General features: G+C 54.4%; 2 protein-coding genes across 4 annotated transcripts; one reads left to right on the top strand and one right to left on the bottom strand.

Moving 5' to 3' along the window:
- The first annotated feature begins 98 nt into the window (after nt 1-98).
- Fen1 (Flap structure-specific endonuclease 1) lies at nt 99-25,185 on the top strand. Of its 3 annotated transcripts, none has more exons than XM_037216027.1 (9): nt 99-198; nt 1,452-1,544; nt 16,598-16,700; nt 17,441-17,607; nt 18,495-18,604; nt 21,093-21,296; nt 21,831-22,049; nt 23,760-23,942; nt 24,637-25,185. In XM_037216027.1, the coding sequence occupies exons 2-9, from the start codon at nt 1,463-1,465 to the stop codon at nt 24,712-24,714; spliced, it is 1,146 nt and encodes a 381-aa protein (XP_037071922.1). In that variant the 5' UTR covers nt 99-198; nt 1,452-1,462; the 3' UTR covers nt 24,715-25,185. The 3 variants fall into 3 exon arrangements, with proteins under 3 accessions (XP_037071922.1, XP_037071921.1, XP_037071923.1); XM_037216026.1 differs by having other exon boundaries at nt 99-205; XM_037216028.1 differs by lacking the exon at nt 99-198 and adding an exon at nt 16,007-16,065 and having other exon boundaries at nt 1,487-1,544.
- LOC119093125 (uncharacterized) lies at nt 4,438-5,901 on the bottom strand. Its single transcript, XM_037216029.1, has 2 exons — nt 5,799-5,901; nt 4,438-5,448 (listed from the first exon to the last, which is right to left on the bottom strand). The coding sequence occupies exon 2, from the start codon at nt 5,436-5,438 to the stop codon at nt 4,878-4,880; it is 561 nt and encodes a 186-aa protein (XP_037071924.1). The 5' UTR covers nt 5,439-5,448; nt 5,799-5,901; the 3' UTR covers nt 4,438-4,877.
- Nucleotides 25,186-25,260: the final 75 nt, after the last annotated feature.

Raw genomic sequence — 25,260 nt, 5'->3', positions numbered from 1 at the left:
TTCAGGAATTGGCATTAATCTCATAATTTGTTACCAAATTGGCGCCAAATTCTAGGGCGTTCTTTGCGCAACTAGTGCGATCTTGGCGACACCACACTGTCACGCAAGACTTCTGACCAGCTGGGATCATCGCTGCACTGTTTCCGACTTGTTTGCTAGTTATTCGGAGAAATATTATAAGAAGCTCACACTCACCAGGTCCGAGGTAGTTTCTGCCTGCAGTTCCCCTACTGGGGGGGGGGGGGGGGGGGGACCAGTGCCCCGTTTGTTGTCCCAATTCTTGGAAGCTCCCCGTCTTTTGCATTGCCGCCCCCCCCCTCCAATTTCAACTGATGGAGGTGCCGTCCGAGCACGACAATGCATGGCAGTATTCATTAACTTGGTATTTCTGGGGGGTTTATGGGCTGCGCACCTGAAGGATATGCAGTGCCTGCTCAGCATAAGTCAAGACAGTCAAACTGCCATAAGGTGCATTGGTGCATGCTTGGCTTCACTGGTAAGCCTGCCAATGAAGCCTACAATTGAAAGGAAAAATAAATTGGTGAAACAAAAAATGTTTTGGATGCACAAAATGAAAATGAGCTATAGCTGCATGGTGTAGTAAGGGCTTAGTTTTACAAATTAGTTGCAGTGCTGATTCAGTGTCTGGGGCTTTACAGAGCTCTGAAGCGCATAGCTTAACTACCACAACAGCAGTTCCCTGTGCAGTGCTGCACAGTGAACCATGGTGCAACTTGCTCCTGAAATATGCTAACATTCTTGGTCTGTCCCAGATTTTGCCTGCTATATCTAATCAGAAAAAGTGAGCCAGTCTGCTGGCAGCCAGCTAGTCCTTCAAAATGTCTGGTCCACTCAGATGGAGATTTATGCCACCGTTTGTTTGCCCAACTTTCAACTTAATTCTATATACTCTTATAACTCACATGGCTCAGAGGTCTATGGTTGCATGCATCTTCAAATGTTAGCTTGATGAGGTAGGTTATCAAAGCTTTAGAAAATTTGACCAAGCATTGTACAAATCACTATTCTGTTCCTTGCATTGACTTGCTCCTAATTTTCCCAGCAAGGCTGTTAGGCAGAAGATGAAAAATTGTAGACTGGTGGTTAAATATTTTATATTTATGCTAATGGCCCTGGATTTAAGCATCCCCAGATGTGGTGGTATCTCTTGGAGGCATGTTGTGCCTATTTCCCTCCCCCTCCCCTTTCATGGTGGTGCCTGCACTAGCAATGATTATAGGGAATTCCAGACATGTCACATGTAGCTGGAATGCTGATTCTGCTGATTTGTTTGTAAGATACAAAAGCTTGGTCAACAAAGTGAAAAAGTAAAAGATAGTAAGCATTGTGGAATATGCTTGTAATGATGCAGTTTTTTGTGTTGACAGTGTTCTTCTCATCTCAGAGTGGTTATGGTTAAACATATACTTCATTTTACCCTTTGTTCTCAGACTTTTCCACAATGGGGATTCTTGGACTTTCAAAGCTTATTGCTGACATTGCACCATCAGCCATCAAAGAAAATGAAATGAAGAACTTCTTTGGTAAGTACATTCAAACTCCACCCATATCACATAAAACATTTCACACATTCTCACCTTGGGTACATGGTTGGCCATATGGTTGCTACTTTGAACAAATCCTTAGGAGTATATGTGTGCACTATGCATGCTCAACTGTGTGTCAGGACCAATAATCTCATCCTGGCAAATCATGCAGTGCAGCCTACATGACAGCAGGTTCTGCTGTATCATCATGACCTCATCAGAGAGCCTCCTGCTCAGCTGCTATCACAGCAGTGCACAGGATGGTGGGATTCCTGCACACTCACATTAATGGGTCTCCTATTCAAGAAGACCACAGGTATGGTTTGCATAATACCTTTGGAACATGGTGTGCCAAGTGTTCTGTGCATTGATTATATTGATTGTTCGGTGCAATGATACTGGCCATTTGAGACATTCAAGGGCAGGTTTCAATGGGTACTTGCCACCAGGTGGTGTAATCGTCCTGTCCAGTCTAGGTTTATTCCAGTGTCTAGTCCAGTCCAGTCTGCAGTTCATTCCAGTCTCCCATTCAGTCCAATCTCAAGTCTAGTCTGGTCTTCAGTCTAGTCTAAGGGCATCAGCCTTCCAACATCAGTCATTGACCACCAGTATGGAACTCTGAATTTCTCCTAGTGGTGGCGCTGCTGCGCGCGAATTACAAACGAAGGTGACGCCACCATCTGCGTTTTGACTACGGCTGCGGTCCAAGTGGCCGATCGATTGTCTCGTACCGCGTGTTTGGTCCGACGGTTTTACCCTTTAAAGGCTGCTCATGGTGACCGTTCGTGACATGAGACATTCTGACGTTTGTGTTTGTGCGTTTCTCAGTGGGATTCAGGGAAACCTTTGAGTGATGGTTTCACATCGAACATCAGTGTTAATGCGGGCCCAGCCAACGTGCATCGGGTGGCATCGCGTCACTCTTGCCCAGCCTTCTTGGTGGGCGTGGTATGGAGATGGCCTGTCAAACGGTCTGCGCCCCGAGCGTCGAGCCGAACTGTGGTGAATGTTCCGCCAGTGTAGCGTGGGTGTCACCGGTGGGTGACATGGTGAGATTTTCGGGGTGCGTCCCTGCATTCCGCCGTTTTGTTGGCGTTCTGTATATTATCAGTGTTATGATAACGGATCTTTCATGATAGGAACTTACCCGCATATTTGGCTGGGCTTTCAATATTCATGTTGGAAGCTGGGTACATTATCGGACGTGGATTCGGCCGGTAAACCAGCATTCGTCGGTTTCTGTGGACTCGACGGAATGGACTCGTGATGCCTGATGTCTACATATGGCCCTTTCCAATTAATGTGTCAGTTTGTGTGGTATTTTATTTAATTTTTTATTTTATTTTATGTAATTCGTATAATTTATATAACATTGTTATTTCTATACATATTATTCAAGATTTTAAGTTATTACTTTATTTTACTTTATTGTTATCTAGTCAATTTTCAGTCGAATACATGCTAACATTTTTTTCATTGGCTTGCAGACGGTATGTCCAAAAACGAGAAATACGAGCACTAAATACGTGTCTAGACGTTTATAAATACGTTTGCATTCTAGCTTCACCTCGCGCGGGTGCAATACGGGCAGCTATGCTCTACGTGGTTAGCGGCATTGCTGTAACATTGTTCCTACGCTTCCACGAATGCTCTGCGGTTCCAATTCTCGTCACAGAATGTGTGATGTGGACAGGGGTGTTACTTTTTCAAATGGATGGGGGGGGGGGGAGTTAGCCTGTGAGGCCAACCCAGCCTTCCCCCTCCCCCCGAAAACTGATTTCTTCCCCGGTTTCGGCGACTTTCATCTGCGTCATCGATGTAGAGGATGCTTTTAATAGACCAGCGGCACGGTTAACTAGGTTTTCTTTCGCACGATTCCCCCTGCCGATTATAAAATCCTGCGCGCGCCCTTGTTTAACATCACGTACATCAAGTTCACAAAATTGATAAAGCGCTGAAATGATTTGTTGCGTACTTTGTACTTTTTGTGTAACTCCCGTTTATAGTTGACATACTGTGCAAAAAAGGGAATGCGGCCAACCAGATCGAACTTAAACTTTCTAGCTAAATAAACTATTGATAAACTTCTAATAAATGTACTAATTAATAAGTAAACTAACTGATAAACTATAATTAAATAGTATAAAATAAAAAGTACTAAAAGTAAGTAGTACTAATATAAACTAAACAATGAACTATTGCAGTGCACATTTTTATCACATTCCGTCTTCGTTTTGTGAAAAGCTGCAGTAATTGGGGGCTGGCCTAATATATAAGTGAGTTGGAATAGCAATAACATATAAGGATACGGGATACTATGCAGTACAAAATTAGCATGAAGCTAACAGTGATGCATTCAGGTAGGTACCTGGTACCTGGCATTTCAGGGAAATTTTTTGTATTTCATTGGCTCAATAGTCCCTTTTTGCCGATATTCGTTGGGGCTCAGAGGAGCTTTGGGGTGTTCAAGGCAACATCGGCGGGGGGGGGGGGGGAGTGCTCGAACCCCTTTTGGCGCCCCTGGATAGGGATGAACCGAAATTCGCTATCTGTTAATTTTTCAACAAGAGGTTGTTTTCATAGGTAAGACAGTAGTAATAGCCTTACTTCTCGGAGAAAAAACCAGGAGAGTGGAGATACGGTTCACTTCTGCTATTTTTTCGACAAAGGCATGTTGCCGAAATATTAACCCAGCTATGTCTCCATTCTCCCGGTTTTTCGCCGAGGAATGAGGCTATTACTACTGCATTATGTCTGTGAATAATGTTCCTTGCTAATGCGCGAATAACTTACGTAAGCTGCTGTTCTCTTAGGGGTGTGACTAATTGCTTTCAAGTCCGCTTCTCTGCATCGTGTGACTGTGCGCCGCAGACTCGGAATGAACGCTGTATTGTCGGATCATGCTCGATGCCATGAACAGATGTGCACCCAACGTGATGTTGTATTCCTCGAGTATATCACAGCATAGTTCATGCATGACCGCTTGAACAGGCGAGTAATTGAACAGGTCGTGAGAACGTCTACCTCCCAGCTGAACACATTTGAACATGAGCCCCAGTCGCGGCTGCAGTCCCCGACTGATCATTCAACTTGCTGAGTCCTGAGGTCTGGCAAGTCCATCACTGGTCAGCCACAGCGGATGGGCCGCTTCAGTGGTCGGCGGTCCCATTCGGCGCTCCGCTGAGTCCGATGCACCGAGATTCGATGGTCCACCCTAGCCTCTAGCGCGCCACCGGCTCTATTCGTCGCGCCGCGCCCCAGCACGCCGGTGGAGGCGCGTGCCTGGCTAGCACGGCCGTCTGGTCCGCGTCTCGTGCGCCGCCCGGGCTCTCATGCCTCGCGGATGACATTGTAAGAGCCCACCTTCCGGGGGTGGTCGGCGGCGCGGAGGCGGCGGTAGTGCACCACCACCGCCGCGTACGCATACCAGACGAACACGAGCACGATGATGCCGACAGGCAGCGCCGGCTTCAGCACGCGCCAGCTGAACGCCACTGTGTCGGGCGGATGCACGGCCGGCGCCACCACATTGACGAGGTGCGCCATGCCGCCCAGCCAGGCGGCGCTCAGCAGTGTTTGGAAGACGCCGTACCAGGCCAGCCAAGCCAGCACCAGCTCCCAGCGGGCGCGCCGCGCGCCCACCACCAGCAGTGCGCAGGCCAGCACGTTCAGCATGCACACAAGGCACGCGCCCAGCACGGCCGGCAGTAGGATGGCGTCCAGCTCGGGCCCCATCTGGCCCGTGCCTTGCGTCACACCCAAGAAGATGAAGCCGGCGACGATGGCGGCCGCGTTGACGGCCAGGTAGAGCGCGCCCACGCCGAGCGCGGCAGTGCGCTCCGGCAGGCACAGGCACCACCGGCTGACGGGCGGCGGCGGACGGCGGTCCATGGCGGGCGGCCTGCAGCAGCGGACGCACAGGTCAGCCGAGCGGTCGGCGCCGGCTCCATGTGGGCCAGGCATCGGCGGGGGCTGTTTTGGTCACTGGTTTGTTTACGACCCTCATCTGAGCACTTAACTTGTATCGGACAGCCGGACGTTACGCCACGCTGTGACGCGTCGCGCAGTTTCCAGAAAGTATCGCCGCGAATGATCGATTGCCGGCATGCGAAAACGGATACAATGCGGAACTCCTGTCTGGCACATCGGGCATACGTCCGACCTATCGCCTCGCTCATGCCAATAACGCTTAATACCCTAATCATGGCCTAAATATTCCGTCACTGTGCTCCGGCCGTCTGCTGCACCCACCTTCAGTCAGTCCTCTGAGTCGGATCCCGTCTCGGGAGCGGCAACGATGTAGCCTCGGCGGTCGACGGTAGCGATGTGAGCGCTCGGCGTCGACGGAAGCGGCGGTCTCGCGCGATTACGGGCCGGATGCGGGCGGCGCGCGTTATATAGGGGCGGGCGGCGCGGCGCTGACGACACCCGGCCGCGCCGGCCGGCCGGCTGACTCACCGGCCGCCCTCCTGTCTGCGGTGCGGGGGGGGGGGGGGCCGTGAAGCTGGCCGGCCTTTGCCCGCGCCGTTGTCGGACGTCGCTGTCGGCACGGAGCGACGCCCGGAGCGGCACGCGCCGTCTGGCGTCGCTCCTTGGCGCCTGCAGAGCATGACAGCAGTCTGGTGGCGCTCACCCTCCGCGACGGCGTTGGGAAGTGGCCCGGATGAGAAGAGTGGGATCGGGAATGCCGTCAGGGAACCCGTACGGGATTGGCCTCGGAGGAAATAGCAGTGATGCACATGTTAGGCGCCGACGGATGATCCTTGCGCCGGACGCGCTTCACGGAAAATGATGGAGGAGGTGGATGTACTCTAAGTTTATCCTAGGACGCGCTCCACCTCCATAATTCCGATACGCCATAGGCGTTTCTATTTCTATTCTACCGTGATAGGTGTTTCTATTCTACCATGATTGGCGTTGTCGAAGTTCAAGGAGCTTGTTCAGGCGTCTTCTCTGCACCAGTGCAGTGGTGGCGTGCCTCTTGTCGCGAAGAATGATTTCATCTATGCAAATTCGCGTCAAAGATCACTGGCAAGAAGCTTTCGAACCTTCGCCAGAAAAGTTATTGCGTGGTGTGTAATATAATATATTTTCCAATTTTCTGAGCTGTACTTGCGTATCTTCATTTTTCAGTTGTTGATATATATTCATGTGCACATTGAGACATGCACGGATTTAACAAAGCAAAGGGCCACATGCTCCTGGTGTCTGCCTCGCCTTAATACGCCTTGTGCGGAACAAAAACAGTGTGGCTAATTGTATTTCATAAATGTTTCATTGTTCCCATGAGTCACGGCACCACAGTCGTGAGGACATGAAGGGGGGGGGGGGGGGGGCTGATGGGCCACAACCAACTCACTTCTCAATGAAGGTTGACATTAACATCATGGTGATGTATAGAAAGAATGGACGTTAGAGAAGATATGGCCCTCCCAGTTTTGAGACACTCCCACGCCCCTGATGGTGACGCTTCACTATGGTGCAATACTTTAAAATACAACAACGTCCTTGAAAACAGTGTGTCAATCTTTGATCGTCACGAGCTGAGCCGTAGCGCCACTGTTTGTTGTGGTAGGTCATTGTTTTGGCGTGGACACAGTCTGCAGGACCGTCATTGGGAAAGGAGCTGCAGTATAGGGCGCGGCTCTTCAAACCTAAAATCGTATCCGATCGCTGAAGCGGCAGGGTCGGCCAGGTTATGTAATTTCGAGGTATGAACCAATGCGCTGCGCTGACGTGGAATATGGAAATAGGGAGCTAACTGGGTGGGCCGTTTTAGAGTCGTGAGTTGTCACTCTGTCATAGTCTTCAGCAGCGTGTGATTGACGCCGTTGACATCTGCTCTCCGGAAGTTTGGCTCCCGCTCCCGCTCCTGGGAGCGGGATGCTTGTCGGAGTTTCTGGGCGCCAATCACACCGAGAGGAAGCACAAATGCTTGATGCTCTTTTTGCTTGTGAACTCGGGGAAATATTGCCTTCGTTCCGGACCGTTGCAGTTAGGCACAGCGTGAGGTTTTCGTTTGCGGTTCCTGCTTGTCTTACGAAACCTGTGGTCAGGTATGAGATCGAGACCTATTGTGTGCACGTGTGAGGTCGAGGCCTGTGTATAGGTGTGAGATCGAAGCCTACTGTACATAGTTACCTTGAGCTTCAACACGTTCACACTTGTCAGTCTTGAATGGCAAGAGCAGTGGTTCGCGGAATTTCAATATGAAACAATCCGGCAGCAACTGGCAGCATTTCGCAGGGCTCGTGGATTGCGTGGCGGAAGACGTTGCGGAGCGTGTTTCACGGGTGTCGCTTGCCGGCCACGGACATTTATGCCGTCGGCGTCGCCACTATGATCCGGTAGATTACACAGCATCGTGCCTATCGGCCGGCCATCTTCTATCGGCCCAGAGCCAATGGCTGCAACAGATATGTTACGTGTCAAATATTAAAGTAATGTTTACTTTGTATCATGCTTCATTTACCAACAATAGTGCGGTAGCGATACCAGCAATAGTAATGCACGAATCCAGGTTCATTACTATTAATTTAAACAGGCGTTTGTTGAAGGCGGACATTTATGCCATCGGTGTCGACACCTCGATCCATTGGGTTATTCAGCACCATTCTGATAGACCGATAGATCCGCCGTCTTCTATCGGTCCTGAGCGAAGAGCTGCAACGTGACGAATACACGCTACATGTTTCGTGGCATGTTTTGTGGCAAATATTTGAAGAAATGCGTACGTAAGCTATGTCCGGGTACCTCACCAGCATGCCGTATCCTAAATGTATAAATGCCATGTGAGCCCGATACACGGTCAGGTACGCTCCATTTCAGATATTTCTGCCCGTCGCTCTGGCTCTTACATTACGCGATCAACAATTATGTTTCCATTTTCAACTGGTGGGTCATGGTATAGTGTTGGTGACCGTAAGACAGCAGGGCCTCCAGACATTTCATCTCCCTCCCCGGCCCGGAATCCACCTGTCACCTCAGCTTGTCGGCGCCGCCGCCGAGTGTACGCCGCTTGTTGGTAGGTGCCGGGTGGCGCGATCGTGCGGCCACATTTGTGGCGCACCTCCCCGTGCGGTGGGTGTGCGGCGTCCGACGAATGGAGCACAGCTGACCCGCCCACGCTACCGGTATTGTGCGGCCCGGCGCGCCACGGGCGCCAGCTGTAAAACCAATCGGGGTCTCCGGGCCGGGCTGCCCCGTTGCATCAGCGAAACCTTCCAAGGGGGGGGGGGGGCGACGGTGCATTACCCTGATGTCATTGCGAGCCGTCGCGGCTGCTGCAACGGCCGCACTGGACTGAAGTACGATATTGGCGGGGGGGGGGGGGGGGGGGGAGGCGACCAGCAACGAACGATCTAGAAACGTGGCGGACGTCGCTCGTCGGCTGCGGAGCTGGGAAAGGCCTCCCAGGCTCGCAGGCCTTTGAACAGGCCTAGGAGCGACGGAGAAAGAACACGGGTGCGCGGACAGAGCTGAGCCAGCAGAGAGCTAAAGCGGCAGGGAGCCGGGGTTGACTCTGATCAGGCCTCGGAGGGATGGGGAAAGAACGCGGATGCGCGGACAGAGCTAAAGCGGCAGAGAGCCGGGGTTGACTCTGATCAGGCCTCGGAGGGATGGGGAAAGAACGCGGGTGCGCGGACAGAGCTAAAGCGACAGAGAGCCGGGGTTGACTCCAATCAGGCCTCGGAGGGATGGGTAAAGAACGCGGGTGCGCGAACGGAACTGAAACGCTAGGGAATTGTGGGACTGGAGCCGTGGCTGATGTGCCGTCCTGCGCCCGCAGCACGGTTGCCGAGCGACTTGAGACATGTGTTGTGTTGATGCTTGTGTCACGACACCTGACCGCGCGCCTGAAGAGCGCGAGCCGGGCCCCTCGTTGCGGTTGCGGCGTCTAGTCGTCTCAGTGGCAAGGTCGTGTCGACAGGCTCGGGCTGCGGGTGCCGTGCCCGCGGTCCACCTTGATAGCAATGCTGCCTGGGGATGGGCGTCATCCGGCGCGCCCCTGAATGCTGTGACCCGGCGGAGGTTCGTGTGGTTTGGCTGCGCGTCGCTTCGCCACTTCGTGCCGCTTCGTGCTTCGAGCCGCGTCGTGGTTCACAGTCAGAGCAGTTTGGCCAGGAGACATCTTTTGAATCGCATGTCTATCGTGATCAAGTTGTTTCATTTTACTATTTGTTGCGTAAGCCTATAACTTCGTTAGTCGAACCACCACAAGCAAGCTGCTGTTGGTTCATGGAAGTGATCTGTTTCTTACGCCGATGATGTAAAAAAGTATAACTGCGTGTCCTTCACGCCGTGGTGTGTTGTGCTCGTTTTGCGTCCGGAAATGGCTTGAGCCAAGGTATTGACTTGAATGCCATGATTTAAACGACCCATTTATCAGCATGGTGCACCAGCTCGTAGCTGTCCCGGTTGGATGAGCAAAACTGTTGGAGAGGACCCGTTGGATTAATTTTTTCTGACTGATTTCATAATGCTGACTTGGTTCACAAAAGCATATTGAGTGTGATGGAATAAAAGCTGATATTTTTAGGCGCCTAATTTTTTAATGACGTTTAGTTGACTTCCGTTGCATTGATTTATCAGCAACAACACTGACGGCATTACCAACTTGTACAGATCACTTATAAATTGCCTATAAAATCATAATGTAACTATTAGTGCGCGCGTCACGTACGTGCTTCACCACAACGGGTCACACCATGCGATGAGCGCAGAAGCACAACACCAGGGCTCTTAGGCATCGCCGTCGGCTGCAGAGGGCTGCGCACCGCTTGTCTGGTACACATGGCGTCGCGTCCACGCTATCGCCGGCGACCAAACAATGACCTGTCGCCGGTGACGAGCTGCCATCGGACCGGCGCGCCGTCGTTGTTGCGTCTGGGCCGTGACGGCGACGACGGACAGCGTGCTGTCTACCGAAGTGGTGGCGCGCGGGTCGTACGTGCAACGCGCCGTCGTCCGGGAACAGATGTCGCTGGGAAGATCCACACGCGGGGGTTGGTTGCCCGCTCGCTGGTATCAAGTTTAGGCGCTGCGGGTGCTGTCGGTGAACCCCACGGCTCGCCCCCAGAACAGTGCAGCCCGTGCCCGCTGGGCCGGGGGAGGGGGGGGGGGGGGGTCGCGCCTTGGACACAGCCGGCAACGGGCTCACGCAACTGCTGGGTTGGCGAACTGACGCAACGGGCGCAGGGCGGGCGTCCACCTGCCGCGCCCCGCCACGCCTGGCCTCGGGCGCTGTCTCCCCGCCGCCGCCGTCTCGCTGACGCAAGCCTCCGGTACCGTCCAGGCGGCCGGGCGGCTGGAGTGGGTGGCTTGCGTGCTGGGCCGGCTTCCGGTGCCATGTGGAACTGGCGCCGGGGTCTGAGACGCGCTCGTGACCCCGGCTAGAGGCGGCGGCTTGTCTCGGGTTTGGGCAGTGGACAGCGACGCCAGCGGTTGGGAGAGGGCCACATGAAGGCCATTGTGGGCAAGTAATGGCTTTTGAACGAATTAATTCAAGGCTGAACTTTTCCTGACGGCGTAATGAATAGGAAGGGCTCGAAATATGGTGAAGCGGGTTTCGTCTTGTACAATGTTAAGCCGTGAAAGTGACGTGTGTTGGAACGTTTTTACCGTTTGGTTCGTCACACCTTGAACGAAGTGCACCTGTACTTCATAGATCATCTTGCAAACCACAAAAAATGACACCTTTGGCAGTCGTCAGGATTTTGGTACCAGCCTGTGTACGGTAAGTGCATGTCAGACGGGTGAGCCTAAGTTGTCATCGTGCATCTGGAAAGGCGTTATACCCCTCATCCTCCACTAGATTTGCATGCGCGTTTAGAGAGCCGTGATGTAATCGTTTAGGGGAATGTATACGCTGCATCATGCCGATGCGTAATGGTCACCAATGACAGATCTAAAGGTTCCACGTTTCCTCGGTACGACGAGCCTCCGCCGGCCCCGTGACGTCACCCTGCCAGGTGATGACGTCATTCTGATGTAACGTGATGACGTGTTCATAGCCGCGGGGACCGCATTCCAGCCTTCCCGGGACCGTTCATCTGGTGGCTGCGGCTATCATCAGCGCAGCCGGTATGTTCTTTGTTAGGGGGCGGGTTATAACGGCTGAATTGACGGTTTCAAAGTTTGCTGTGCAAGTACCACTCATCCGACTTGCGTCAGTCTCTGGGACCACCTGTCCTGGCGGTTCCTGTAATGAAATCCTGTTTGCTCTACTTAGCAGTCCCCCCGTAACTGCGATACGGCACGTTGGAACTGCGCCGGTCCATGATCGCGACGTTGTGGTCATGGGCTCCTCGTTCTCCGCAATCGCACCGTTGTAGGAGTTGCTGAATCAGCAGCGCTGAGAACGTCCGTCGTGGGGTCTTTCAGGCTTGTTGCTACGTGGGTGGAAGCGGGCAGCTGCGGTTGAAAGTTGCACTTCATCGGCGCTAAGGTTGTGGTGGTCGCCCTGGTGGAGCCGCTATTTTGCGGTCGTGAAGGCGAGAGGTCCGGTTTGAAGCTGATCTCGAATGTTTCTGTGGGTGGTAATGACTGCCTGTGACAGACGGGTGGCAGGTGATCTTGTTGGGCTCGTGGAATAAGGCTAGGAGCTCCACATGACAAGCTTACATAAGCTTCGTGGAGTTCGAGCATATTTAGTCTTGATTAGAGTGATGGGGCAGGTGCACCCCAAAGACGTGACCGACCGCGATCCGATTTTTCCTCAGGCTTAGGTGTTCTTGTGTTCAGAGGGAAAGTCGACAATAAAGATGTAGCAAGCCGGCTGTAATATTTGATATCCCGGCTGTGGGTGGTTGGGAGTATGGGGAATATCTGGTCAGTCGAGGAGCAGAATTTGACCTAGTGCGGGGTGTTCTCACCCGTCCTTAACTTGTTATGGAGTGCTGGTCTTGGCTCTATGGTGGCTCATTGCCTCAGCATACCCACTTCGATGGTGAGGTTTGGGCTCGTCATTAAAATGGGTGTCATCAAAATGGGTATGGATTTCGCCCTGGGTGTGGCGATTTCGGCAGCATGAGCAACCCCAAGTAGTTTTGTTCCGTACTCGCTCTCTTGCCCCTTATAGGAATGGATTGGTTAAGTGATTCTTTGATAATGCCTAAGATTGGGTGTTGGTCTGCGCGTATGACTGGCAGCCTGTGGCTTCTAGCACTGGAACTGAGGACGTGTCGCTGGCAGACTCTTCCTATATCCTCCTGTCAACGTGTTGACTTGGAATGCCAAGGGTGGAGATAAAACCATTGTTTGCTGACACTGGGCTCTCGAACGCGACGAACACGAGAGAGCAGCCACCTGTTTGGTGCAGACGGATGGTGAGGACGGCGACACTGACCTCTCGGCAAGCGGGCAGGGTTGTCAGGGGTCCTGCTGAACACATCCGGGAGCCACAAATTCCAACCAATGTCAAAATCATTCCCAGATTTCCCCCCTTGTTCTCAAAGAGACCTTCTGGTCACGTGTGTACAATGAAGGAAAATATTTTGGTGTGGTGGGTCCTCCGGCCTTTTTAGTCGAGACATTTTCTTGGGCAGGCGGTGCTTCTTGTGTTTTCATTGGTCCTCCTGTGCATCTAATGAGGGACCTCCTTTGGATCATTTGAGGCCTGCTGTCGACCAGTAGGACCTGGTAGTCATCCGGGGCCTCCTATAGGACAGACGTTGTCTCCTGCATGCTTTGAGTACGGTGATTTGCGATGTAGTTTTCTGACGCTGTTCTCTGTGGCCTCCTGTTGGCATGGTTATGTCCTGAAATCCTCAGGGAGGTATCCTTGCCACCTCCCTTTCGCGCCCCATTCCCAGGTGTACATTCACAAGGCTTTGCGAATCCTCAGGTTTTATTTATATTTCTTTCCCTTGCCATCCCTTGTTATCTGTTTTGCCTTCGTCGATGCTTCCTCTGCCATCCCATTGGCTGTTTGCTTCTGATTCCGCGTGGCTGCCTGCAGCCCGGCGGCCTGCAGCCGTCGTTCCTGGAAATGTCCCTTTGTTGCCCTGCCGTTTCCGATTTCCGAGCGCGGCCAGTGACTCACGGCTTCTAACGGCGGCGCGTGACTGCCGCCCGGCCTCCGCCCGGCCGCCGCCCGCCTGATAGGAACGGACGCCACGTACGAGGTCCGCCGTCCTCCACGTGGGAAGCCCGCCGTCCTTCACGTGGGAGGCCCGTCGTCCTTCACGTGGGAGACCAGCCGTCCTCCTGTGTCCTCCAGGCCTGCCGCCCTGCATGTGCGAGGCCCGCGGTCCTCAACGTGCGAGGCCCGCCGGACCCCACGTGTGCGCCGAGCTGAGCCTCTTGACCGACCGTAGGCTATCTGTGATGTGTGACAGCGTTCAAAATGCGCCTTTGTAAGGCATCAACAGCAGTCAAGTTTGTCATTGCTGCCGCATGGGCAGGCCCCAAGTGAAGTGAAGGCGGCATACCTTGATTGGGAGTTCCCAACTTTTGGCGAGGTGTTGTCATAGCCATGTCAATGGACCACGTCTGTGTTGGGCGCTGTAAGGTTGTGCAATTGATTCCACCACGACCTTCTCGCCGGGTTAGCCAACATTAACTGTTATAAGTATGTCACATTGTGTGAAAAGCGAGGTTTTTATCACGCACCATTGACACGCGCTCGGGTTTGGGTTCAAACTGCCCCGAAGGTTTTTCCAGAATAGCTTCCGAACGGTGCTGCGTAGCCGCGCCAAATTTTGCATGGCTGTCGACAATTGAATAGCGGATCGTTTGGTGTCAAAAACTTAGATATACCTTGTAAATGTGCTGACCTACGACAGGTAAAATTCAGGCCATGGTTTCAGTGAAGGCGATTTCTAGAGAATCGCCCAGCCTGATGCAACAACGGAGTGTCAGACGAAGCCATGCATCTGTGAGATGCTTTCTTAAGCAACACAGCAGTTGAATGAGTAAATTACATCGACCTAACTTCAGGTATGAAGGTCAGACCAAGGTCAGAACCAACCCGGTTTATTGCCTAAGGGCTTGCTGTACGAGATAGTTTCTTCTGCTCATGTCGAATTTGTTGATAGGAGGAACCGCATTCTACATCTTTCATGGACTTCGTATAGGTCAGAATAGGTCATTGTCCTAAAATGACCCAGGTCAACGTTTTGTTTTTAGGAACATACTGCCTGGCGTAGTATTTGTCGCTTACTCAAATGCAAAACTCAGAGAAGGCTTGTATGATTTTGGTCATCATGACCTTCGAAAGGTCAAACAAGGCCACTGACCTTAAGTGAACATGTTACTTTTTGCTTAGAAACAGTTACGTAGGCTCTGCGGGTACTTTGGAGACCAACCTGGAATTTGACCTTGTTTGACGTTATTTAACACAAACGTCATTACCTGGGAACCTCAACCTTTGACCTTCGTAAGGTCACGTGCATGTCAACACACCCTGTGAATCTGGTGTCTCTAGCTTTCTTAGTTCCCGAGATTGCATGGGGGTCAAATTGACCCCCACCGAGCGAATAGTATCTAGCCCGCCACCTGGTTAAATTTCGCGTTCTTCTAGAATATCACAGCATATGTAGTGGTTCTACTGCGTGATCAGTATACCGTAAAACAAGAGGCGCGTTGGAAATTGGTTGTGATGGAAGATCCGAAATACCTTATGTGCACGACGGTGTCTCAGAAACATACTATCGTGTTGTATGCCTGGCCACATCAGCGACCCGTCCGATATACTCATGTGTGCCCGGTCCGCACCTCAGCGACCCATCCGGTATGTTCATATATGCCTGGTCTGCACGTCAGCGACCCGTGCGGTACACTCACCTGTGATGGAGACCATGCGGTGCTCCCAAACAGGGCGCATGGGGCGCGTCCGTTGTGTCGGCCCGCGACATCGGCTTCCAGCGCGACAGACGGTCGAGGGCCGGTACTGGATCGCATCGGGGCAGCTGTCGGAGGCGGGCCACCGTCGGAGCGGACGTCGAAAGCAGGGCGTGCCGGGCGGCGTCGGCGTCGGTGCAACAAACACGCGTCGTCATGGCGCCCGTTTGCATCAGCTGGCCCTGACTGGTACTCGTGACTTGAAACAGGGCTTTGTGGCCCCGCCAGCGGCGAGGCGGCAGCGCATGTTTGCAGGGCATTCGTTCTTTTGAGGGGCATGTGTTCGCACTGTCGACGGACTCGGGGCGGATTTTTACAACAACCGTGAAGGCAAAGCCCCTCGTATTCGGCCGTCGCGTGTGAGGCTTGGTAATACATCCGGCATGTGGGGTTGGCGCCGGGCGCGGGCCTCGGGAAAGGTGACACAGATGGACGCTTCGTGCATTGACTTGCGATGGCCGAACTGATGCAATAGGCCGATGACATGCAGGTGTGGAGCTGTGGGTTTGGTAAACATACGGTGCGCTTACGGCGCGCGCACGTTAGGCGTGCTGGCCGCAGCTTAGCTCGATCAACAAGTAGTGTGTTTAACGCGCGGATCAGACTTCCCCTTTCAGATGGGTACGTCATGTGAACGATCGCGATCTTTCACTGTTGCATTGGTATTACTCGCCTGGTGAGTTCTCCTCTTTTGGTCATTATTTCGGCATATTTTAGTTTGCTTGATCTCACCAGTGGTGAGTTTTGTGAACCGTTTGCTATTCGCGTATTGAGTATTGGATGTCTTGTAATGCTGTCCTTGCAGTCTTCTCTCCATTTGGTGGATGATGTTTCGACCGAGACATGCAGTTTATGTAGCTTATATATCAGTGCTGAATCATTACTGCTGGCGCTGTTTTGTGCAGACATCCCGTTGTTTTTTTTCTGTCTTTGTCTGTTGCAATATCCATTTTCATCGTGCAGTCTGGGTTACACCGCAGCGCGCCAACTGACCGGCCAGCGTCCGCCTTTACATACTCCCCGTGGATCCCGACTGTGTGTACTCCGTACATAGTCGTGTATCCGCTATGTGGTGCTGGCCCTGTGTTTTGTTATAAGTTCGCCTATGGGAGGTTTCCCCAGGACATTTCGGCCGCTGTTCCTACGCCGTCATCCCGCATGTGACGCCGGTCCGTCTCCCGCGTGTGACGCCCACCCGTCTCGCGCAGGCAGGAAGGTGGCCGTTGACGCCAGCATGTGCATGTACCAGTTCCTGGTGGCCGTTCGACAAGAAGGCGCTAACCTGACCTCGGCCGACGGCGAGACCACCAGGTGAGCCGCCCCTCTCACCCACCCCGTCTTCGCCTTTCTTTCGCGGACGGATTTCGCTCGTTGCTTTCGCTTTCAGCGTGACTGAGGTGTAATCGGGGGAGTGAACCGTTTCTACAAAACGTGTTGCTGGATTGGGGCGTAGTAAGCCAGGTTAAAGACGTGCGAAAGGCTGAATTACTTGCGAAATTATCTGTATAAATGGATAGTTGAATTGAACTCTGCAGATATTATTATCATGGATGCTGATCCTGCATAATGCGCATGCCTTTCAGTCATACGTTTTTCTCGGTTCCTCGCATGGTCTTTGGCGATGAACGGGGCGGCGGAGTGCGCGCTCCGAGAAGGGCCGTTGCGTTTTTGCCGGTGGCCGGCAGTGGTGTGACCCGTCTACGCCGGGTTCTGGGTGCCATGACACGGCAGTTTGGGCCCGGGGCCACCTGTGGCGGCGCCGCGCCGCTCCCCTGTACACCACACACACACACTTGTCGCCCACACGTTGTTCAACTCGGCCCACGTGGGTGCTTTTTACGTGCCCGCCCAAGGTCACCACCTTTCGGCACTTTATTCTAATTTTGGATCCGGTTCTGTGTCGTATTTCTGGTATCGTCTTGCATTGGAGTTCACAAGTGATACGTTACGGGTCGGTGTTCAGGTGTTGGATCCCAGTCTACTCCCGGTCGCACACGGTGCCGCCGTGCGGCCGGCCCTCCCACCGATTCGTCGTGCGTCCGGTGTTTCAGCCACCTGATGGGCATGTTCTACCGCACCATCCGCATGGTGGACAACGGCATCAAGCCGGTGTACGTGTTCGACGGCAAGCCGCCCGAGATGAAGGGTGGAGAGCTGGCCAAGCGGGCAGAGCGGCGCGAGACGGCGCAGAAGGCGCTCTCCCAGGCCGAGGAGCAGGGTGAGCATCCACTGGGCATGGCAATGGAGGCGTGCGAGGCCGAGACGGTCGAGAACGCTCTCTCGCAAACTGAGGAAGTGGTTGGATGCGTATGAAGCGCGGGAGAGTTGTGGCAGGGCGCAACTGGAAGGTCGGAGGAGGTAAGTGGCAGGGCGCAACTGGAACGGTATCGGTGAGGGGGCTAGCCATAGGTGCCACCGGACATAAAGCGGGGAGGTTTGGGTGAGTGTTGTTTTTGGGGCGCAAAGTGGCCATGCGGTCGGTGCACCATACAACACCAATAAACATAAAAACAACCGAGAGAGAATGATGAAGATGACGTTTTTCGGGTTGTAGGTGACGACGTGAGGGCATATATGTAGGGTGGATGCCTGTAGGAAGGGTGGGAGTGCGGATAGCGGACGGGGAGTGTATCAATCAGTGGCGCTCCGTTGGGATCGTAAGCAGTGAGGACTTTCGCTGGCTGGGCCGGTGTGCGGTGTGCTGCAATGGATAGCGAGATAACGAATGTTTAAATCGGAGACAAATGTGCAGGGTGAGGTAATCGAAAAGCTGCGTCTGCGTTCACCGCGGTACGTCACAGCCGACAGAAGAGACTACGTGCGCATCCCACTTTGTTTTGAACAACTCGAGAATATGGTGCGGTTTCTTGTTGTTTTTTTTTTGGGGGGGGGGGGGGTTCTACTCTTAAGAGTTTGACAGCCTGCGAAGCAAACCGAGACGCGCGCCCAATATGTGAATAGATAGTTTGGCGCGCGATGTTCCCCCCCCCCCCTGACACACACATTTGCCGTCGCTCTGGCGCCGCGTCTTCAGCTGCCGTGCGGAGGATTCACCACCGTTTGCCTATCGCCGGATCACTTTATTCCCCGGCTCTCTGCCCGCAGGGAACCAGCAGGACATCGACAAATTCAGCAGGAGGCTCGTCAAGGTCACCAAAATGCACGTAGACGAGTGCAAACAGCTGCTGAAGCTGATGGGTATTCCATACGTGGAGGTAAATGTACATCAGTTTTTAGATGCGCGTATGAGGGATGTAGATTTCAACTTCAGTCAGGAAGTAAATGGACATTGGTTTTTAGATCGACCTATGATCAACGTGGCTTACGAGGTCAGTCTAGCTGTTGCGCCATATTGCCGGCCTAAACTGGCGATTAGCCCAGCAATGCATGTCTGTCTGATTGGAAATGTTCCATGCCCCAATATCAAGTGTTCACAAGTACAGTGGGGTAGTGGTGGTCGAAAATCGTGACCGACATTTTTTTAATCCGAGGGGGACGCAGTCCTTTTCCCTGTTGTCGGTTTGACTTGCGCTTCTCGTCAAGCCAAGGGTGTTGAACTGCAGCGTGAATGCTGTGACGTTAAGTGGAGCCAGCGTGATCCTGCGCCCACCAACCCGCGTGGTTAGCAGTGAACCTACATGGTCAACGCTTCGCACACGTGATGTACGGCTCCACTACTCACGGCTCCACACTCAGGCTGGTGCATTGGCCTGCTCGTAGTCCACAGCACAGCAGTGACTGTTCGGTTCGTTCGGTAGATACGCCAGCACATTTGCAAATGAGTCGCACCTAGGATCGTCATTACTCTTATATGACTCGAGTATGTACAGACGGGCCTCCCCACGAGTCCTTTAGCATATAAATGTCATAACTGAGCGCGGGAGCTTTTGAATCACATCATGGCCAAAAGGTAGCTGACGGCTTGATAGGCGTAGGGTCATTAGACGTCATTTCAACAAGCCTCAGCGCCCGTTAGCGCTCATCCACGGCGCGCTAGAGCCCGTTCGGCTCGTGTTCATGTTCGCTCCAGTGAGCTGAGCGCGATAGTTTGCCCCCGCCGTCGGTCGTCACTTCCAGACGGGTAAGACTCCGTCAGTGAGCTGGCGGAGTCTCGGCTCGGTCGGAGCCGAAGCCGAGCTCGGCCCAGCGTCGCGTGAGCCGCGGCCGGCGGAGCACCGCATGCGGCACCTAGGGTGGCGTCGCCGGCACCTCAGTCCGGCGGCATTGCCGTCCGTGGCCGACGGCGGCCGCCTCCGGGCCGGTCCGGGGCGGAGTGACGGCGCGGTCGGTCTCCTCTGCTGCGGCGCGTCTGGCAGCAGCAGCGCCGCATGGCGTCAGTCGGCGGGAACGGCCTAGCCTCGGGCGGGCCGTCCGCTCTGCAGTGATGCGCGGTCGGTGGCCCCTGTGACCTCGCGACGGCTGTGGTTAAAATCGATCCCCAGGCGCAGGCTAATCGCCGATAGGGATTTCTGCATCGGTTGTCTGTGAGAGATAGACGAGGTTTTCGAGTGCAGTTCCACAGCAATAGGGGTGTCGCAATAGGTAGAAAGTATCTGATATATCCGAAGTGGAAGTGGCACATCGGGGTCAGACATTGTGGAATTTCACTGCTGTACAAATATGGTGACCCTCAACTCAGTCCACTTCCGCAATACTTGTAAGCAATTACGCTGCTAGACGCTCTGTCGTTGGCGATCACGTATTCCGTGGCGTGCAGACGAACGCAGAGTCACGACTCTAAACGGGAATACGGCGCAGCAAATGTGTTATCGTTCTTGGAGAACGACCAATGGTATTATTTTCAAACGAGCTAGAGCACAAGTCCAGGGCATTATGCATGGTGCGAAGCGCATCACCTGGCAGGTTCACGTGTCAGGTTGTGGTCGTTTGACAGCTCTGAGTCGAGTGCGGGACCATCGAAGGCGAATTTGCGGGCGCCACCACACCTCGCTGGCTTCTGCTCGGAGGGGCGGGGCTACGAGTGCTGGCGCGGGCTGTGGGGATGGCGGTCGGGCGAGTGTGTTCTGAAGCCAGCGGCATTGCTCTTTTGACCCGGGCTTTGTTCTCCAGAATGCCAGTCGGCCCGGGCTTTGTGCTACAGAAGGCCAGTTGGCCCGGGCTTTGTGCTACAGGCCAGTTGGCCCGGGCTTTGTGTTCTAGAAGGCCAGTTGACACGGGCTTTGTGCTACAGAAGGCCAGTTGGCCCGGGCTTTGTTCTCCAGAATGCCAGTTGGCCCGGGCTTTGCGCTACAGAAGGCCAGTTGGCCCGGGCTTTGCGCTACAGAAGGCCAGTTGGCCCGGGCTTTGTTCTCCAGAATGCCAGTTGGCCCGGGCTTTGCGCTACAGAAGGCCAGTTGGCCCGGGCTTTGTGCTACAGAAGGCCAGTTGGCCCGGGCCTTGTGCTACAGGCCAGTTGGCCCGGGCTTTGTGTTCTAGAAGGTCAGTTGACACGGGCTTTGTGCTACAGAAGGCCGGTTGACCCGGGCTTTGTGCTGTAAAAGGCCAGTTGCGAGTCCCGGCCATCTTCTTCCATTCCGGGCTGAAGGGGTCGCATAAGCTGTGTTCTTCGACGAGCTGGTCGTTGTCGCGTGTGTTACTGTTGTGTCGATCACGTGACATCGCCGTGCGGACGGAGAGCTGTGGACGTGACGCCTTGCAGGCGCCCCTCCGACGTCTCACTGCGGTGTCACTGTGCTCGCGCAGGCGCCATGCGAGGCGGAGGCACAGTGCGCGGCGCTGGTGAAGGCAGGTCGCGTGTACGCCACGGCCACCGAGGACATGGACGCGCTCACGTTCGGCTCCAGCGTGCTGCTGCGTCACATGACCTTCAGTGAGGCGCGCAAGATGCCCATCAAGGAGTTCCACCTGGCCGGCGTGCTGGAAGAGTCGGGCCTCAGCCAGGACGAGGTCGGACATGGGGACTCGTGACGAGTTGACGGACGAGTGACGCCGGCCTGTTGCGAGAATAATCCCGTGTGAACGTGCCATTGCCGACATTGAAGTATATCGTAGTATGTTACTGTTTATCATATCTTAAGTATGTTAAAGTATAATGAAGTCTTAAAGTCATTGAAGTTATTGTGTTCGTTTCTATACCATCGGGCATTGTGTTTTCTTGATGTGATGTAAAAGTGGGTTAAACCACGTTGACGCTTGCGTGACATGAATTGTCGCAAAAGCTGCAAAAATCTGCAGCAGAACTCATCATCGCAGTCATCGAATGACACCATTGCAATGGCTAATGTCTTTGATCTCGGAACGCTCCACGATGCTGCCATAGTACCTGCGGCAGCTGTTTCCGCGTGGGAACTTATCAGCGACACAATAGCGTAATCTTCCGCACGTGCGGCCTGATCTCCTTTTGTGCGAGCGTCGCTCGGGCATCATCGTCACTGTGACGTCACCCGTCGCGCATGACGTCACCCTCCGTTTGGGATCCAGTTCATCGACCTGTGCATCCTGATGGGCTGCGACTACTGCGACTCGATCCGCGGCGTCGGTCCGAAGCGGGCGATCGAGCTGATGCAGAAGCACCGCTCCATCGAGGCGATCCTGCAGCACCTGGACCGGGCCAAGTATGGCGTGCCCGAGGACTGGCCGTTCGCCGAGGCGCGCCGGCTCTTCCTGCAGCCAGACGTGGCCGACTGCGCCCAACTGGAGGTGAGCGGCGGCGCAGCTGCAGGCGTGGCAGGCGCCGCTGGTGGGAGGATGGGCGAGAGTAGGCGCAGGACGGGGCCGGAGCGAGCGGGCACCATGTCACCATGAGGTACGGGAGGCGCCGCCGGTGGGAGAATGGTGCGAGGGTAGGCGCAGGACGGGGCCGGGGCGCAGACGCCATGTCACCATGAGATACGAGAGGCGCCGCCTGTGGGAGGATGGTGCGAGGGTAGGCGCGGGACGGGGCCGGGGCTCAGGCGCCATGTCACCATGAGATACGGGAGGCGCCGCCGGTGGGAGGATGGTGCGAGGGTAGGCGCGGGACGGGGCCGGGGCGCAGGCGCCATGTCACCATCAGGTGACATGACGCCTGTGTGCCTCCGTGCGATGTAGCGAAAGGGGCGGAACAAATTAAAGCATTAAAGGAGAAAAACATGCACCTTGTCACGTCGAGCCAGCTAGGTGCATCGGCTGTGTGAAAATGGCGCAGCCTGTGCTATAGTGAAAAGTCGTTTGGGTATATTTTGGAAAGAATATTTGTAAAGTATAGTACGGAGATGTGAGTGGAGAATGTCGAACCTGAATCGGCTCTCGGTATTCACTTTCATCTCCACTTCTTCACACATTGTGACTTGACACGAGGTGTTATGTCTCATACTTTGAGGACAAAATTAGCGACTCCTGTTGGCGCGGGACCTTGGGATGACCTGACTTCAGCTGTTGGGGGGATGGCATGTGGGGCAAGGTCAGCGGTGGATGGATGAGTTGCAAAGTGCGTTCGTTGAATACGAGACAATCAAGCGCGGTTCGTGGACTGTAAGTTTACGTGTAGGAAGTCGCCCAGCGTCGGGTCATCCTGTCTATCCGCTGTACTGCGCCGCGCCGAGGCGTCTATCGTGACGCTGCGGCACGTGATCGGTTGCCGTTCAAACGCTGATTGTCGAGCAGAATCATGTTCTGTTTGGGTGGTTGGATTATGTTCTGGTGTGAGATGTCGTCAGAGAATGCAACATACACATGCTGACTGCTGCAATCTCGATGCCACGGTTGACTGAAACAGATACTGTGTGATCAGTGAGGCCAGCATGGCTTGTTTATGTGCAATGCTACAGCCGGTATGTTTGCAAGCAGATCAGCGCGGCTGTCGCCCAGCAGGTTTTTGTTTCATTCTCGGTCATGGTCAGAGTCCAGTGATGTTCGCAGCCTATTGGTGTGGGACCTCAGGATGTTCCTATAGGCAGCTCTGAACTTGCATTGGTCTCGAGACGGCTTGGATGTGCTCGTTTACTCGCCGAGTGCTTACCATCCGTAGCATTCCTGTGTATGGTGCTCACCGGCATTCCGCCGTAACATGTTTGTATTTAGCCGCTGGTTAGCTCCCTGCCCGCCGACTGTCGCCTTAGAAACACTGGTGCGCGTCTCTTGCTTTATCGCACTTGCAACGCTGCCGTGAAATATTTATGTTTTTCGTTCCTGACCTTCGTCTTTTCTGAGATCACGCCGTGTTGTTGCTTACTGAGGTGCCCTCCCCCTGCCCCCCCCCCCCCCGTGTCCATAATCGGTCCGTACTCAGACCACGGGGAAAGGTTCTCGGCCGGCCGGTCCTCTCGCTTGCTCGGGCGTCCCGTGGCCTTGGTCTGAGCTCTGGCCCGGTGTGTCGCTCTCTGCCGCTGTCCGGCGGTGCGGCCTCTGACTGTCTGGCGTTGTCGGCAGCTGAGATGGGTGGAGCCGGATGAGGACGCCCTGGTGGCCTTCATGTGCTCTGACAAGGGCTTCAGCGAGGAGCGCATCCGTAACGGCGCCAAGAAGTTGGCCAAGGCGCGCAACACCACCACACAGGGCCGACTGGACTCGTTCTTCAAGGTGCTGCCCAGCCCCGGCGCCGGCAAACGCAAGGTGAGCGCACGGCGGCGGCACGTGCTGCGGGCCACGTGGAAGGGAGGAGCCGGCGTGGGAGACGGTTATGTGGAAGGGAGGGGCTGGCGTGGGAGACGGTTACGTGGAAGGGAGGGGCCGGCGTGGGAGACGGTTATGTGGAAGGAGGGGCCGGCGCGGGAGACGGTTATGTGGAGGGGATGGGCTGGCGTGGGAGACGGTTACGTGGAAGGGAGGGGCCTGCGTGGGGGACGGTCATGTAGAAAGGAGGGGTCGGCGTGGGAGACGGTCGCGTGGAACAGAGGGGTCGGCGCGGGAGACGGTTATGTGGAAGGAGGGGCCGGCGTGGGAGACGGTTATGTGGAAGGAGGGGCCGGCGTGGGAGACGGTTATGTGGAGGAGGGGCCGGCGTCTACAGCCGTCTGTGCGGCCTGTGTAGGAGCCACACTGGGACAGCTGACAGTTCTGTGCTGTTTGATGCAATGGTCTTGGTGTGTGTGCTCAGGTCGTCCTGAGTTTTTTTCACATAGGAGCCTGCGTGATGAGAGGTATGAATGGATGAGAGCGCTTACATGCAAGATGTTTCTGTTAGCTGACGCGGAGCATGTCGCTAACGTCCGAGCATTGTCGCGCCGGTGTCGTTAGTTCTCCTCTTGCACGTGCATTGTGTCCTCTCGCGTCTGTCCTTAACGGCACCTGCTTGGTGCGTCCCCAGGCCGACGACAAGAAGTCTGCATCGAACAAAAAGGCGAAGGCCAGTGGTGGTGGTGGAAAATTCAGGAGAGGGAAGTAACTATGCGTACCATCTTTTGACGGCTGAGGGGTATCATTTTGTATGCTTGGTCACGTTTTCATCGGCGGGACGCCAGCTTCCCTCTCATTTTGTAACATCGGCATTGCTAATATCGTATCGGGTATGTGTCTCGGTGGTGGTGGCCTGCGTGCCCGCCCAATGGCATCTCGGTCAGAAGACGCCATCTCACGAACACCAATCAGGCGGGCATCGATTAGGCCGCCCGGCCAGGGCTGGCCTTGTTCGTGTGTTTGCTCTCGAAGGGGGTCTGTTGCTGTTAGCATAGATGGGCTCCCCGTTACGGTCAACAAACTCTGCCGTGCCAGCCGTACGACCCTGCTTTATGACAGTGCTGACCTCGGCTGTTTTAGTGTAACCCATTGGCCTCTTCGGTCCCCGAACCTTACGATTGCGATTGTCCATTGTATTTTTCAGTGTATTGATGCAATATACTCGCCGTGGACACAGTAACATGGGCGTGTGTGTGCGATTCGGCCGAAATATGAAGGTGATCTCGGACTCAGCTTCTGCTACCTCACAAGCAAG

This window comes from Pollicipes pollicipes, unplaced genomic scaffold (assembly GCF_011947565.3).
Source record: "Pollicipes pollicipes isolate AB1234 unplaced genomic scaffold, Ppol_2.1 Scaffold_4002;HRSCAF=4701_pilon_pilon_pilon, whole genome shotgun sequence".
NCBI lineage: Eukaryota > Metazoa > Arthropoda > Thecostraca > Pollicipedomorpha > Pollicipedidae > Pollicipes > Pollicipes pollicipes.
This window is presented reverse-complemented; position numbering and strand designations above follow the sequence as displayed.